Source organism: Apus apus, chromosome Z (genome assembly GCF_020740795.1).
Source record: "Apus apus isolate bApuApu2 chromosome Z, bApuApu2.pri.cur, whole genome shotgun sequence".
NCBI classification, from domain to species: domain Eukaryota; kingdom Metazoa; phylum Chordata; class Aves; order Apodiformes; family Apodidae; genus Apus; species Apus apus.
This window is the reverse complement of record NC_067312.1, coordinates 589,924-603,851: the sequence shown is the minus strand read 5'-3', so window position 1 is coordinate 603,851 and position 13,928 is coordinate 589,924. Positions and strand designations below refer to the sequence as shown.

The 13,928-nt window shown below is 46.5% G+C and overlaps 1 protein-coding gene across 4 annotated transcripts in view; it reads left to right on the top strand.

Annotated features, from left to right (window-relative positions):
- WDR7 (WD repeat domain 7) overlaps positions 1–13,928 on the top strand; it is a 107,196-nt gene that overhangs the window by 81,365 nt on the left and 11,903 nt on the right. For all 4 annotated transcript variants that reach the window (XM_051642445.1, XM_051642443.1, XM_051642444.1 and 1 more), the window contains one exon: positions 2,628–2,727. In XM_051642445.1, coding sequence (XP_051498405.1) covers positions 2,628–2,727 — 100 coding nt within the window. The remainder of the gene's footprint in view (positions 1–2,627; positions 2,728–13,928) is intronic.

Below are 13,928 nucleotides of genomic sequence, written 5' to 3'. Positions count from 1 at the left end.
GAGGAGATCATCTCCTGACCAGGCACTTCCGAGCCCTCCTGAGCTGTTCAGACAGGTGCCTGGCAGTGCCATCCCATGGGAAAGGGCAGTGAAATGGAGATAAGAACTAGAAAGTCCCAAATGGCTCCCTGGGACAGAGCCTTGCTTCCCCTGCCCTGGGGCTGTCTGCCAGGCTTCCCCCATGAGAGCAGGTTGTGCTTCAAAATGGTTGTTGGAGGTAGTGAGTGGGTGGGGGGAAACATCAAGCAGGAATCTGACATCAGAGAGGAAGAGGTGAGCAGTGGCTGTAGGTGAGAAGGCAGCTGGGAGGAAACCCAGGGGAGCAGCAAGTGGCAGTTCAGTTGCTGGCTCCTGCTGACCTTCATGGGCAGCTCAGCACCATCAGTCCTCTTTGTCTTGGGCTGGTTCTCCTTCCCTCATAATGTGGTGCCTTCAAATAGTAAAATGTGATTTATAAAATGGGAGCATTTTCAGTGTCCTTAGACTGTGATAAATATCCCAGTTATACTATTAAACTGGGACAACCAATAAATTATAATAATCATCCGTCAACCATTACATTTTAATTTAATAAGCTATTAAAATATTGAAGAGTTTCAAGAAAAGAACAATTATCCTATTGACAGGTAGGATACTGATCGAGGCAATCTTCCTTCCTCCTGATGCTTTAAAAGGCTTACCTTGAAATATAAATGCCAGGGTAAGTGGGAACTGGAGCAAAAATCTCCCTGTTCCCCTTGTGTTTTTATAGCAATGTGTTATCTTAAAATATTGTTAAATTGCTAGTAATATTTCCTGTTCTACATAGTTATAGCCCTTGTAAAGATGATACAGCACCCCATGCTGGCACCATTCAGCCCCACGGAAATGTTCACCCCTGGTTTTCCCCCGTTGCTCTATAGAGGATGCTGCTGCCTCTTGGCACCATCCCTGCAAACCCGCTGCCTACCAAGGGGAAATGAGTATGGAAGTCCAAGGCCAGGAACATGAAACACTCCTGAATTTCTTTGCAATGGTGAGGGAGAATATTGATGGCTGCAAAAGTCTGCCTGAGTGGAGCATTTTCCAGATTCAGCAGTTGCCTTGCAGCTGAGTGGTCCCTGATGGACTCTGCTGGGTCAGGTCATGTATTTAGCACAGTCTGCTGAGCTAAAGTGCTCCGTGGATGGGGAAGACAGATTAAATGTAAAATAACAAGTGTTGTAGATGGCTTTTTTACTAGGGAGTAGTCCTGCAGGAAGAGTGAGGATTTCAAGGGTTAGACAAAGCAAAGCTGTAAGGCAAGACTTTACACCTTGATTATTTCTAGGACTTCGGAGAGTATGGTTGAAGGACCCAACATCTATCAGCTGGAGGTGCTGCTGTGGTGGTGCTCAAGGGAGCCTGGGGCTTCCTTCTGTAGAGGGGAAAATAAAAAGGAAGAAATGTGAAATGGGACTGAAGAATATAGACATTATAATCCAGAACACCTCAGGCTACTGCCTTGAAATTAAGATGTAATGATGCTAATCAGCAAATTCTTTTAAATGAATATTCAGCATAACATTTTGATGTTGTTTTTAACTTGGGATGTTAATTAAAAAAAAACAGGAAAAAAAAGGTTTTATAACCCCTCAGACAGTTCTGCAGCCAGTCACTCAGATTTTAAAACATTGCTGGCCCTTCACTTCCTGGCTACCATCCTGCACTGTAGAAACGAGTGTACCATACGTGTGTGAGAGCAGTTGCTATGGCACTCTGAGAATCCTGAAGAACAGGGAGATAAGTGATTGTAAGATTTGTTGTTTGAAGCCATAAAGAGGGTCAGCAACATGTCTTTATAGACTGGTTCTGGAAGTCTCTGGCAGACGTTGTTAGAGTGAAATCTAACTGTAAAATTAGAATTTCATTGGGAATGCCCTAAGATTCTGTGAATGCAGTTGGCATTTTTCACAGATCTCCTCTTCCTTTTAGAGGAGAGGCACAATGATATTCCCAAATATTTGAATTTGAAATGAGGATTTTTACTCTCTTGTGTTTTAAGATGTAGAAGTTCATTGATTGGGTTTTTTTAAGTTGTTCAAATTCAAATTGATGCCTGAATGTGCAGGAGTATTGCATGCTTCCCTCTTCCTTTTCGCCTTAAGGATGTTACTAGATGAGAGTCTCTGATAATTTTTTCTTTTTTTTATGTTCCCCTCTAATGCCAAGCAACAATTTATGGGTTTGCATAATTTTCCCCTGTGCTTTCCCTCCTTTCTCCTTTGATTTTCAAGGAAAAGTGCAGTCGTTCAGGGTGTGAAGATTGACTTGATTAACCCTTTGACGTCCAGCATTGTTGTGGTGGTCCCCTGTAAACAGGATCTGCACTTGAGCATTCAGGGACCTGGTGATTATTCCACAGATTATTCCCAGCCTCCTTGGAAGTGCTCGACACTGTGTAACAGGAACATACTGACCTGGTTCTGCAGTCCTGCACCGAGCACTTTCCTTGCTGAGCACCCAGGATGAAAACCGATGGATTTTTTTTTTAAATCCCATCTCCTTGCTGGCACTAACGTTAATTACCCAGTGGCACTGCAGATTAATTGGAACACCATGCAGGCAGGTCAGCTCTCACCTCTTGCTTGTCCTGATGCCCAATGCAGGTTCTACATGGTGAGCTACTACGAGCGCAGCCACAGGATCGCGGTGGGTGCGCGCCACGGCACCGTCGCCCTCTACGACATCCGCACTGGCAAGTGTCAGGTAAATACATCACTCTGCCTCCCTCCCCATGCAGCGGGCAAGTTACTGAGAGGAAGGAGCAGCCAGCTCTGCCTCAGTTGACATGCTGAGCTGCTGGAACCTTGTGGGTAATGCTGAGGGGATCAATAGCGTACTGGAGGGCTCGACGTGAGCAGAGCCCTGCTGCCTCCGTTGGCTGGAGCTGGGCGTGCCACAGGTGGGTTCATAATGAGACCCTGAAGTCAGAGATCTCTGCTCTGAAGGAAAGAAGAAACCTCCTTTTTAAAAGTTAGTGTTCATAGCAGTGCACTTCTGCCATACAAGTCAGAGAGAAAATCCACTGAGGGTTGTTTGTTTTTTTTTGTTCCTAAAGCTCCTCCCTCCAGGAGGCCATCACACTTAGGTTTGAGGTGTTCACACTTGGCTCATGTTAATGTGTGTTTTCTTACCAATGACCTGGAGGAGAATATGCTTAAGGATAATGCTGCAATGAGTGCTTGGAACTACAAATGTTTAAATGACAAAGTACTTGCCTTATCTTTTCAGAAAGGTTCATTGCTAATGTTCTTTATTATTCCTTGTACTTTATGAGCAGCTAGTATTTCTCATTCAATTGCAGCAGCCTTTGTGTGAAGCTTGGCTAAAATATCTGGTTTGTGAAAATGCCTTTGTGTGTGTGTGTGTAAATACAATTGTTTTGTTGTTTCTAAAAGCTGTTATCTTTAGTCCTTGCAAAATGTGCATGATGGGGCAGGTAACAGATTTCTTCCAGCTAGATCTGCAGTGTCACTCGGTGCTTTGCTGGCAGAACCACAAGCTGAGGTGTACGTGGCTGCCTCACTGGCTGCTCTGCAGTTCTGGGGTTTGTTTGCCAAACCTACTAGCTGACAGCGTTGCATGTTCTGGTATTTTTGTTTAGACAGCCATCCTATGGACGCCAAGATGGGCAGATTTATTTATAAACAGCTGTATAATGCAGGCAAATGGGAAACGGGGGCTGCTCTGTCTTGTTTTAGCTTGAGTCATTTGGATCATGATTTATTAATTTCACTGTAAAGTGGGTCCCCAAGAGGGGCTGTGTTTCTGGATCTGCTGTCACTGAGCACCTTTGCTGCCCTGCAGTCCTGGCCATGCAGCAGAGCTCTGCCTACCCCTCTTCCCAGACACCTTTCCCTGCCTGTCCAGCACTGGCACAGGACATTTCCCCGTGGCTCAGCATCCAGCAAGATGCAGCAGCTGCCCATCTCTGACCTCCAGCCCTCCCAGTGCCCATCGGTGCACTGAAAACGGGAAGGGCAAAGTTCAGAGCAGTGGGGGAAGCCTGAGAGTCTTGGCATGGCAGGCTGACAGCTCCTTCCTGCTGCTGGGGAGGGGAGGAGCACAGCTGTGCACCTCTGTCCAGCTGTGCAGAGCACCAGGAGAGGGGACAGAACCCGTCCTTGTCTGAGCAGCCCCACTTGGGCCTTTGCAAAAGGCTGCCCCAGCTGCTGGGAGGGCACTGTCCGTGCTGGGGTGTGCCAGCCCTTTCCCTTGTCAGCTGGCAGGCTGTTCCCAGGGCTCCTGCAGCCAACTCCAGATTTCTCCCAGCACCTTGTCTGAATGGTTCACTCCTTTAATTTGATGTCTTGGTGAATATTCCCAACGCTTGTTTTCTTTCTTTCTTCATAAGCTTCCCCACAGGTCCTGGGAGGTGGAGATGGGGGTGACTGAAGGGGCTTTGAGCATAATTAGGGCAGGGCCCTTTGCAGATTTTATGATTATTCATGAGATGGGAAGTGTGGTGAGTGCCATATACGTGATTACTAGGGGGCAACGCCATCTATTGGATACAGATTCCTTATTCCAAACCTGATCTTTTAAGTTGTGTGTCACAGCTGCAGATTTCAGGCTGCCCAGAAGATGTGGAATAACATCAGGGTTGCGGGGATGGAGAAGTTTTGGAGCTGTAAAAAAAGCTCAAATTTTTAATTTACTTTTGTACAAAACTTAAAGCCTTTCAAAATGTTTATCAAAATATTTCAATTGCTATGGTATGTTTTCATGCAGCACGAATTAGGAGGTGTATCTGGGCAATACCTGTGAAGATCAGGGCTCTGCCAGAATGCCAGAGCTGGGGGGGCATTCCCTAGTGCTGGAGCCCTTGGCCAGCCTTCCTCTTGCTCTCCTCTTGGACCTTGTCACCTGCTCTTCTACCTGCTGCTTCATTTCTAACAAGAAAAATGTTTGACACGTGCCATCCTCTACCTTCAGCTCGTCCTGTTTCTTTCTCTTTATAAAATTTCTTGAACACTGTTAGCAGAAACACTATCCAAAAAATTGCTTTGTTGTTCTCTATTTAAAAAAAAAAAAAAGATTCTTTCCATCTCTTCCTGAAGCCATAACCATTGTTTTGCATTTAGTAAATATATTAGTGTTGTGAAAGGAGAAGTTTGAAATACCTGTGGAAGTTTCACTGGTGGGCCCATCACAACCCACATGAAGCTGTTTGTGATCAGGCATCAGAATGACTTGCAGGTTAAAAAGAGGGGGAACTGCTTTCCCCTTCCTCCCCTCCCCATTTGTACTCATCCTTAAGGATGTTTGTTAGTTGGGATGAATGCTGAGATAGGCAGAAGGGCAGAACAAGCTGGGGTGTTGCAGGTGGGACCCCCTTGGGCCAGGGGGCTGGTTCTGCAGCACCTTTCCTCTTGGGACAGCTGAGCAGGCACCATCTGACAAAGCCTGGCCTTCTCCTCACCCAGTTGAAGGTTGTTGCAGAATATCAATGGGTTAAAATATCAAGGATTAGAAATCTCTTCCTTTCAGCATTCCCACACCAATATAGTTAGGACAATGGAAGTCTTTGTACCAGCACTGACCTTTAACTTAAAGATCTCGTTCCTCTCCTTGGTTTTTACTCTTCTTCTGCCTTATTTACAGGCAGCCTTAGTGCTCACTTTCAACCTTTGCTTTGAAAGGTGGAAAGAACAGAGGACTCTAAAACCTCCTTCTCTGGGATGTACTCTCCATTTTTCTTAATTCTGCTAAAGCAAAACACTCCCCTATGTCCTGGGCTGCACCCAGCCTGGCTCCAGTGTTGATTCAAGTCTCACTGCTGAGCTTCTCCAGATCTTCTGCAAACCTGCATTGAGGGGCAAGGTTTTTCATTGCTCCTCATTTTTCATTGGTCCTGACTGTCCTCCTGATCTTGCTCTGAGGTGTTGGCTCCAAGCCCTGTGGGTGCTGCCTTGGGGGGTGCTGTGCAGGCAGGTGTTGGGGTGGTGGTTTCCATGTCTCTTCCTGGCCACACTGAAAAATGGTGCCTTTTTCAAGGCAGTTGAGGGCAAGATCTGAGCAGTGCAGGGCTTTGTGTTGCTGGAATGGTGTCACAGATCTAACACAGCTCACAGTCTGTTGCAAGTGTGGTAGTAATTAGCAGCGTGGCAGTAATTAGCAGTGAAGCAGACTGACTATGCACCCTGCAGGTGGTGGCTTTGGTTTTGCACCTTAGGTGCAGGAATTCTGTGATCTGCTTGAAGAAGAGAGGCAGGCATTTGAACTGTAACAATGGGAAACAAAACCATTTTGAATGGGGTGGGTTGTGTTTTTTTCCTGCCAGCACATTTTTATTTTGTTTTCAAGAGAGGTGTTTGTACTGAGAAATTCCCTCTGATCATTAGTGGGATGATGGGTGTCAAGGATCACCTTTTTTAGCAAACAATAAATCAACTAGTTGGGGTTAGGTTGTTTTTTTTTCCCAGTAAAATTTACAATATCAGTATCACTTACTTAACAAAGTGTCAGTTATTCATACTTCCAGTAAAATGTTGCCTCAAAGCCAAATTATCTGCATTTCAGTGTTTTCCTTGCCTGTTGCTGCTGCACAGATGTGTCCGTCAACACGGGAATCCTTCCTGCTGCTCTTTAAAGCCAGTTCATTCGTCATGATATGCAACATTTTAAAACTGTTCTACATCCAATCTTACTTTCAAGGAAATACCTCATTTCAGGGTTATGCCCTTCTGGGGAGAGGGGCTGGTGTGGGGGACAAGGTGATGGAGACAGGTGAGGGGTGGCTTTCCCACGCCCGGGGCTTGCTTGCTGGGTTGCTGCAAGTGGCAGAGCCTGGTGGTGTGAAGCTCCCTGGAATAAGCAGAAGAATTTGTGAGGGCTTCAAGGGGAGAAAAAAAAAAGGGGGTAAAAAAAAAAAACAAAACAACACAAACCCAACCAAAAAAAAACCCAAACCATTTTGAAAAGCACAATGGTGTAAAATGTGAAGATCACCTTTAAAATTTTAAATGCTTTGGTAGTAAGTTCCAAAATAGTGATGAGAAATAGAAATATCAAATAGTTTTGTTGGTTTGCTTTTAGCTAATGTTACCACGTGGTTTTTTTGTTTTCCTCCCAAATTCTGTACATGATCAATTACTATTAACTAGCCAGGTCTTGTTGGAGGGGATGGGGAGGAAAGCTGTGCAGTACTTTCAGCTTTTGCAGCAGCACACTGTGCTTCAGGGTATTGCTATCAACTGTGACTATGGGGGATTTCTTTGCTTTGTCCATAAACAGAGCTGTTTCACAACAAGCCATTTTCTAGGATGAAACTGCACTGGGAGCTCTGCTCAAAATGCCAGACAGTTTTCTTGGTCTGACCAGCAGTGAACTTCCATGCTTGTCTGGAATGCTGGGAAAGCTGCTCAGGGTGGAGGGGCTGGGCTGGGTGGTTTGGGGTTTTTAAGGTAGTGGATATGAACACAGCCTTAACTTGGTGCCTAGATGTGTTTGTCCTGTGCCCTCTCTGTTTCCATGCTCTGTCTAAACACAGTCCCAGCCCAGAAAATTAGAGATGTACCTTCTCCTTGAAATTCCCATTCACGTGACAAATTTCCTCAAATTTCTATTTCTAGAGGAACTGATGGATAGCTAGAAGGGAGAATGGATGGCTGGATCACCCCTCCCTTCTTCCCAGGAAGGTTATACTCAGGTTGCAGATTACTCATGGTAGGCTCAAAAATGAGAACCTGGTACAAAATGTTTACAGCCTTTTTCCTGTGCCTTAATTCCACTTGGAAAAGAAATTATCATAAGAAAAGGGCTGAATAAGAATAATAACTTGAACAGAAAGGCTGCTGTGTGGTTAGCTCAATGCAGCTATGTTTTTATGCTTTTTTTTTTCCCCCTTTATCTGTGTGATCTCATCCCACTTTTATTCTGCAGAACAGAGAGCTGCCTACATTTAAGTAGACAAATACTCACTGGCAGTTTTCCTCTTGCTCCCATTGGTTGCTGTGCACAGGTTGTCCTTCCTAGGCTTTTTCCTGGCACAGCTGTAGGACCTAGCATGGCTCTCCCTTCCTGGATAACAAGGGGTGTGCATAAAAACCCCAAAACAGGTTTGTGGTGGGTCTGTCCCACTGCCTTGCTCCCTCCCAGAGGGATGTTTGATGGCAGGATCCCCCTCAGCTCCCTCCCAGAGGGATGTTTGATGGCAGGATCCCCCTCAGCTCCCTCCCAGAGGGATGTTTGATGGCAGGATCCCCCTCAGCTCCCTCCCAGAGGGATGTTTGATGGCAGGATCCCCCTCAGCTCCCTCCCAGAGGGATGTTTGATGGCAGGATCCCCCTCAGCTCCCTCCCAGAGGGATGTTTGATGGCAGGAAGGTGCCATCACCCTCAGCCGAGCGATCCTGGCAGGGTTTGGAGCAGGCAAAGCTTTGAAGAGAATGCAGAGCTGCCTTTAACTGAGTCATAGTTATCAGGTATTGCAAAGGTTAAAGCTTTATCAGCTGCACAGAAGAGGTTGAGGTTTCATCAAAAACTTCCATCCTCGCAACCTGTCACCCACAATTTGATGATGATTATTGATTATTTCGCAGCCTTTCACTCACCCTGGCAGGGCAGCCAGCCCTGATATACAGAGAGGGCTGCAGTCCAGCTAAAATAAGACTCCATCTTGATAATGGACTGAGATGAGATACTGTTATTTGATAAAGATAATTGATGTTTCACAGTGAATTGGAAAACAGTGGCGAGTGCAGCAGGTCTGTGGCTGCTCCATCTTCAAATGTGGCCTTTGTTTACACAACAGAGCAGCAGCCCCAGTGACCCTCCCAGCCGCTGCCTGAGCAGGCCTGGCAGTTGGTGACCACAAATAACACAGCCCCAGAAGCACCATCTGGAATGCTGCAGTCACCATCAAGTTTCTCAAACGTGTGGGTAGCTTCAGGTGCTGTTGCTGAGACACCCTGGAGATCTTGCTCCTTCTGCTTGGGATGCACTGGAGCAGTTATTTCAGGTGAGCTGGCATCCTAAAACCCTTCTCTTTTCAGTACTTATACGTGGCATTTGAATTAGGCAAAATGCTGCTTGAAAAACTTGAAATTGGTCAAGGGAAGATCAGGCCTAGTGCATGTCCAGATTTCTGTGTTCTCCTGAAGTTTTAGCTCATTAATTTAAAACCTAAGGTTTGCCTGTGGTCTCCCATCCCCTCCTGAGCTGTGGACACAGCTCCTGGTTTTGCACTGATGAAGGAATCACTCATGGCAAGTTCTGCTCACCCGAGTTCTCTTAGTCCTATTATAACCTTTGTAACCCCTAATTAAGCAGGAGGAGATGGCAGGGAGGGGGGTTATCGTGAGCTAATGACACCCCAAGTGTGTTGTATGGTGCAGGGCTTGTCTGTGTGCTGTTAATCCTCTGGGGCCAGGAGATGTGCTGCTTCTTTTGTTTTTAAAGAACTATATTTATTAAGAATAAATGGGGGAGAAGTACAGTCATTTTTGCTAGGCTGGAAGCATCTCAGCAGGTTGGATGCAGTTAAAACTTTTTTAAATTCAAAACAAATGATGAATATTTTATGTAATATTCTAAATTATCAACATGCAATTGAAATTGCTGTACTTAAAGGCACAGTAGTACAGAAAGAGAATGATACTCTGCTGCTTTTTTTCCCAAAGTGAGCACTAAATCAGTGTTATCAGACTGCAAAGATATATTTCAGGTAACCAGGCTTTAGGATAAATGGTTGTTGTTGACTTTGGAATGATGGGAAAATAGTAATGTCTGAAAGTTGCTTAATATTTTGGTCATTGGAGTCTCTAGTGCTACTTTAGCACCAAAACAGATTCAGTGTCATTCTTCATTCATTCTAATCACGATAATCCATAAGAATTACCTTGCCTACATCAGTGTACCTCCAGTGCTGTGCTCATTTTTGAGGGGATTTCTGGCTGTTGGCCTCAGTCCAGGTATTTTACATGTCTGTCCAGGTGTTCCTGGTGGCTCTGGTCTTGGAAGCCTGGAGAATTCCCTCTGAGAACAGAAGCTCTTCACCAGCACTGAGCTCTGGGTGATGGAGGGCTGTATGTTTTGCTGTGTAATTTATGCAAACTCTGTCTCCTGGAAGGAGACCTGCTGAGGCCAGTGTCATTGCTGCTGCTGTCACAGCTGGGTGTGCATCCAGGGCTCCCCAGCTGGGACTTTCAGTCAGGTCTGTGGTCCTGCAGACAGAGGGTGGCTAGGTAAACTGCACCAGAGAGGAGCATACAGTGTAGCCAAGAAAGCCATAAAGCGTGGTATTTTCCTGGATTAAATCTTGGTTTTCATCATAGATATGCAGAGCTATTTCCTAGAGGTACTTGTCACTGATCTTGCAGTGAGCTCCGCTGCAGGTAAACCTGCTGGGCACCTGGAGTACTGGATGTGGAAGCAGAATGGGAATTCAGCATGGAAACAGATGGCTCAGTTAGCTGAGTGGTGGCCTGTTCTTTAGATGTTTTCCTCTGTGATCATTTCCTTCCCCTGGCCATGGCTCCTGCCCAGGCAGGTGGCTGTGGGGAGAGTGGCCAGGGAGGACACATGGCTGGGGCAGCCCCATCACTGCTCCTAGTGCCTCCAGAGGAGCCAAAACCAGCCTGGGTGCCTAAAAACTTGGCATCTTCACTGGCAGGTAAAAGAGAGTCTAAGCTTTGGTTTGGTTCATTTCAAAGCAGAAGATGCCTTTAAACATTGGCTGGTGCTTTGTTTGGCTCACTGCAGAGCTCAGCTCATGGCTTTGGCAGCCAAGCAGGGATGGAGTTGAGCACAGGAATGTTTTATTTCAGTACCTGGATGCCTTTGCAAATGTTTATTCTTATGTAAGGCAGAAAATGATTTCATGTTATATTTGGAATGAGTAGCTGCTGCTGGCGGGTGGCTTGTGTTAGGTTTGATCACTGAATACAAGACACTGCTCTCAAACGCAGTGTTTCAAAGGCAGGAGAAGAAAGATGGCTGTCCTGCAGTCTGACCCTGGAAGGGACTCACTGACCCACTGGTGAGTTCAGATGAGGCAGGAAAACTTGTCAGTAGAAACCCACTTCCTCAAATTGCAGGTAAAGATAATTACTGAGTATAACCTTGTCATTTCCAAGGCCAAAGGCCTTCCCTCACGGGAGGTGGGAAGGGAATGCCGTGGTGCTGTCCTGCAGGCACACAGCACGTGTGGGAGGCCTCTTGTCCTGCTGTGGTACAACACCCAGTGCTGGGGGGTGCTGGGAATGCCTTTGGTGGGGCTTCGTGTGGAACAGGGCTCACCCAAGGAGTAGTTCCCAAAGGAAAATCCATAGCCATACAAGGCAGGCACAAGCTCAGCACTGGCAGGTGGGGCAGGAACTGAAGGGGACAAGCTGCAGCTGCCCCAGGGCTTGACCACACTGCAAATGCAAGCCCTGCTCTTCAGCTTGCTTAGATTTTCTTTCCAGTGCAAGAAGCCTCAGAGCAGAAGGCCCCGTGCTGCCCTGCACAGACCCATCTTCCCTGCAGCCTGCAGCAGCTTCACCCCAATTTTCCAAACACGTCCCATGATACAGTCGAAGGATTTAATTATTTTTTTACTGTAACAAGAAATGGTCTTAGCCCATCAACATCAAATCCCAGCTACATTAGGGATGCAGTAACAAAGCAGCCACTTTTCTCCAAGTTTCTCTGATGTCTTTTAAAGCCAGTGTTTAATTATGCCCAGTTGGTTAGGCTGGTGCTAATTTAGCAACATATTTTATGAGAGTAAACTGTGCTGATGTGCTTCTACAGGGGAGGCTGGAGGGGGTTTAGCCAAGGTGTGAATTTACAGCCCACAAACTGCTCTGCATTAACTCTCCACTGTTGGTCTGCACCAAATCTACCTCTCTGCATTCCAGATAAATCAGCTTTGCTCATATAAATATAAGCATTAAGCTACAAGTGACAAATGCAGGGAGTCCAGTGCCCTGAAAATTCACACCATGACTCCCCTCCAACTTCCCAGCTGCAGCAAACTAAGGGATGAGGCTGCAGGAATCACTAAATGTGCTTTATAGGTCATGCTGATCAGCAATGCTAGTTTGCCAAAGGACAGGTTTTTTCTCCTGTAATTTTTTTTCCTTGTTGATTTAGAGACTGGTTTAAAGGAGTTTGTCTGTTCCATGTTTGCAGCTACAGGGACATCTTGTTGGAAGTGGGAAACGGGTGGATGCCAAGTGAGGACTGGGAGTCCAAGCATGGACATCAGAGATGCTCTTGAGTAGCCAAAGTTAGTAAAAATTAAATAAAGAATTGATTCAGCTGGGGCTTCCTACTTAACTTTTCTGTCTCAGCTGCTGGCTTCCACAGGGGAGACCTGACAGTGTAATCCATTCCAGTGGGGTTTTTCTTTTTGAAGTGGTACAGTTCAGTATCTGAAAGTCAAGTAGACTGGAAAGGGATAATAAATTTCCTGAGCAGCCTCAGAGGCCACCAGCCCCCAGCAGAGTCACAGTTACTGCAACCCTGAGCTGGTGGCATCCCGAGGAGCAGTGGCAGAAAAGCGGGGATACAGATTTTGTATTGAGGTCTGTAAGGAACGTTCAGTTGCCATGTATCTAAAATTATATCTAATTTAGCTGTTACTCCCTATTCAGACACTACTTCCTCCAGGAACAGGGGCCTCAACTTTTCTTCTCCCTTCTTTAAAGAGGTTTTTTCTTCAGGTGCTGCTGCAGCTGATCGCTGGGGCTGTGCAGGGTGCTGTCCAGCTGGGAAGGGGAATTAGGCTTTTATTTACATTGTTCTTAAAACTTGCACAGGAAACAATAATTTCTCATCAGCAAGAGAACCCCTCGATGACCCTGGGCAGGTTGGGCAGTGTTCAGCCAGACAAAGGCTGGTCAGGCACTTCTGTGCAGAAGAGCTGTCCTTCCTGAAGGACTAGTGCTTCCTTCAGAGGAAGGCTGGAGTTGGAGTGGATGCAAACACCTTTCTCCTGGAGACGTGGGGACACCAGGCTGGGATCCAGCCCCAGCGTGGCCCTGAGCAGTGAACGTGGCTTGTCAGCTGTGACAGTCTGCAGGGACACTAGAGCTTTTAACCCAGACGTTGAAGTGCCTTTTGGAGGGAATGGAAACTGTAATTAACACCAGGCGAGGAAAATCTGTCTCCCTAACACATTTAATAACTCATGATCAGAAGAATTTGTGAACATAATCTCTTTGTCACTTACTGAGTAATTATTGGTCGCTAATTTATTTTCCTCCCCACCCATCCCAACCGTTGTTCAGGAGAGTTTTAATTGCAAAGTGTTGTGGAATATGTTAATGCATACCACAAAAGCTGCAGAGAAGACCAGCAGTACCGGGGAGCTCTGCAGGAGGGGACGGTTTGCCCAGGGACTCTGAAGCTGTGGCTGCTGAGCATGAGAGCGAGGAGTTGGCCTCAAAACTGCCAGCAGAGCTGCTTTCCCGGAGTCCTCAGGGCAGAAGGCACTTCCAGAAGGATAATTAAGTCCCCAGGCCCCCCGTCCTGGTGGGAAGCACTGATCTCGTTAGCTCTTCCTGCAGCGCGAGGCGCTGAACGCTTCTCTTTGGAGTCTGGGCTCACTCGGGAGTCTGGGGTTGTGTGACTTGCAAGTGCAGTGCAGGCTCTGGGGCCAAAGGTTAAACACACTCTGGTGCTCCAGAGGTGACCGTGACATTCCTCTAACTACTTTTCTTTGAAACTTGGGTGAGTAAAGCTGGAGTTGAAAGGGAAGAGCTGCGTCTTTGCAGCACTGTTCGAGGACGAGTGCTTCTCTGCCAAAAATCCTGCAGCTCTCCTGGTTTCATCTGGCCTGACACAGCTTAGAATGAATTTTAGCCAAAGGGCACCTTAGCAAAGTGTGCTTGGATTGGAAAAACTGGGAAGCTTTGGGGAATGTCGTGTCTGGTTGCAGATCTGCTGGTGGCTGCCTGACCATGGAAGTGAAGATGCTTG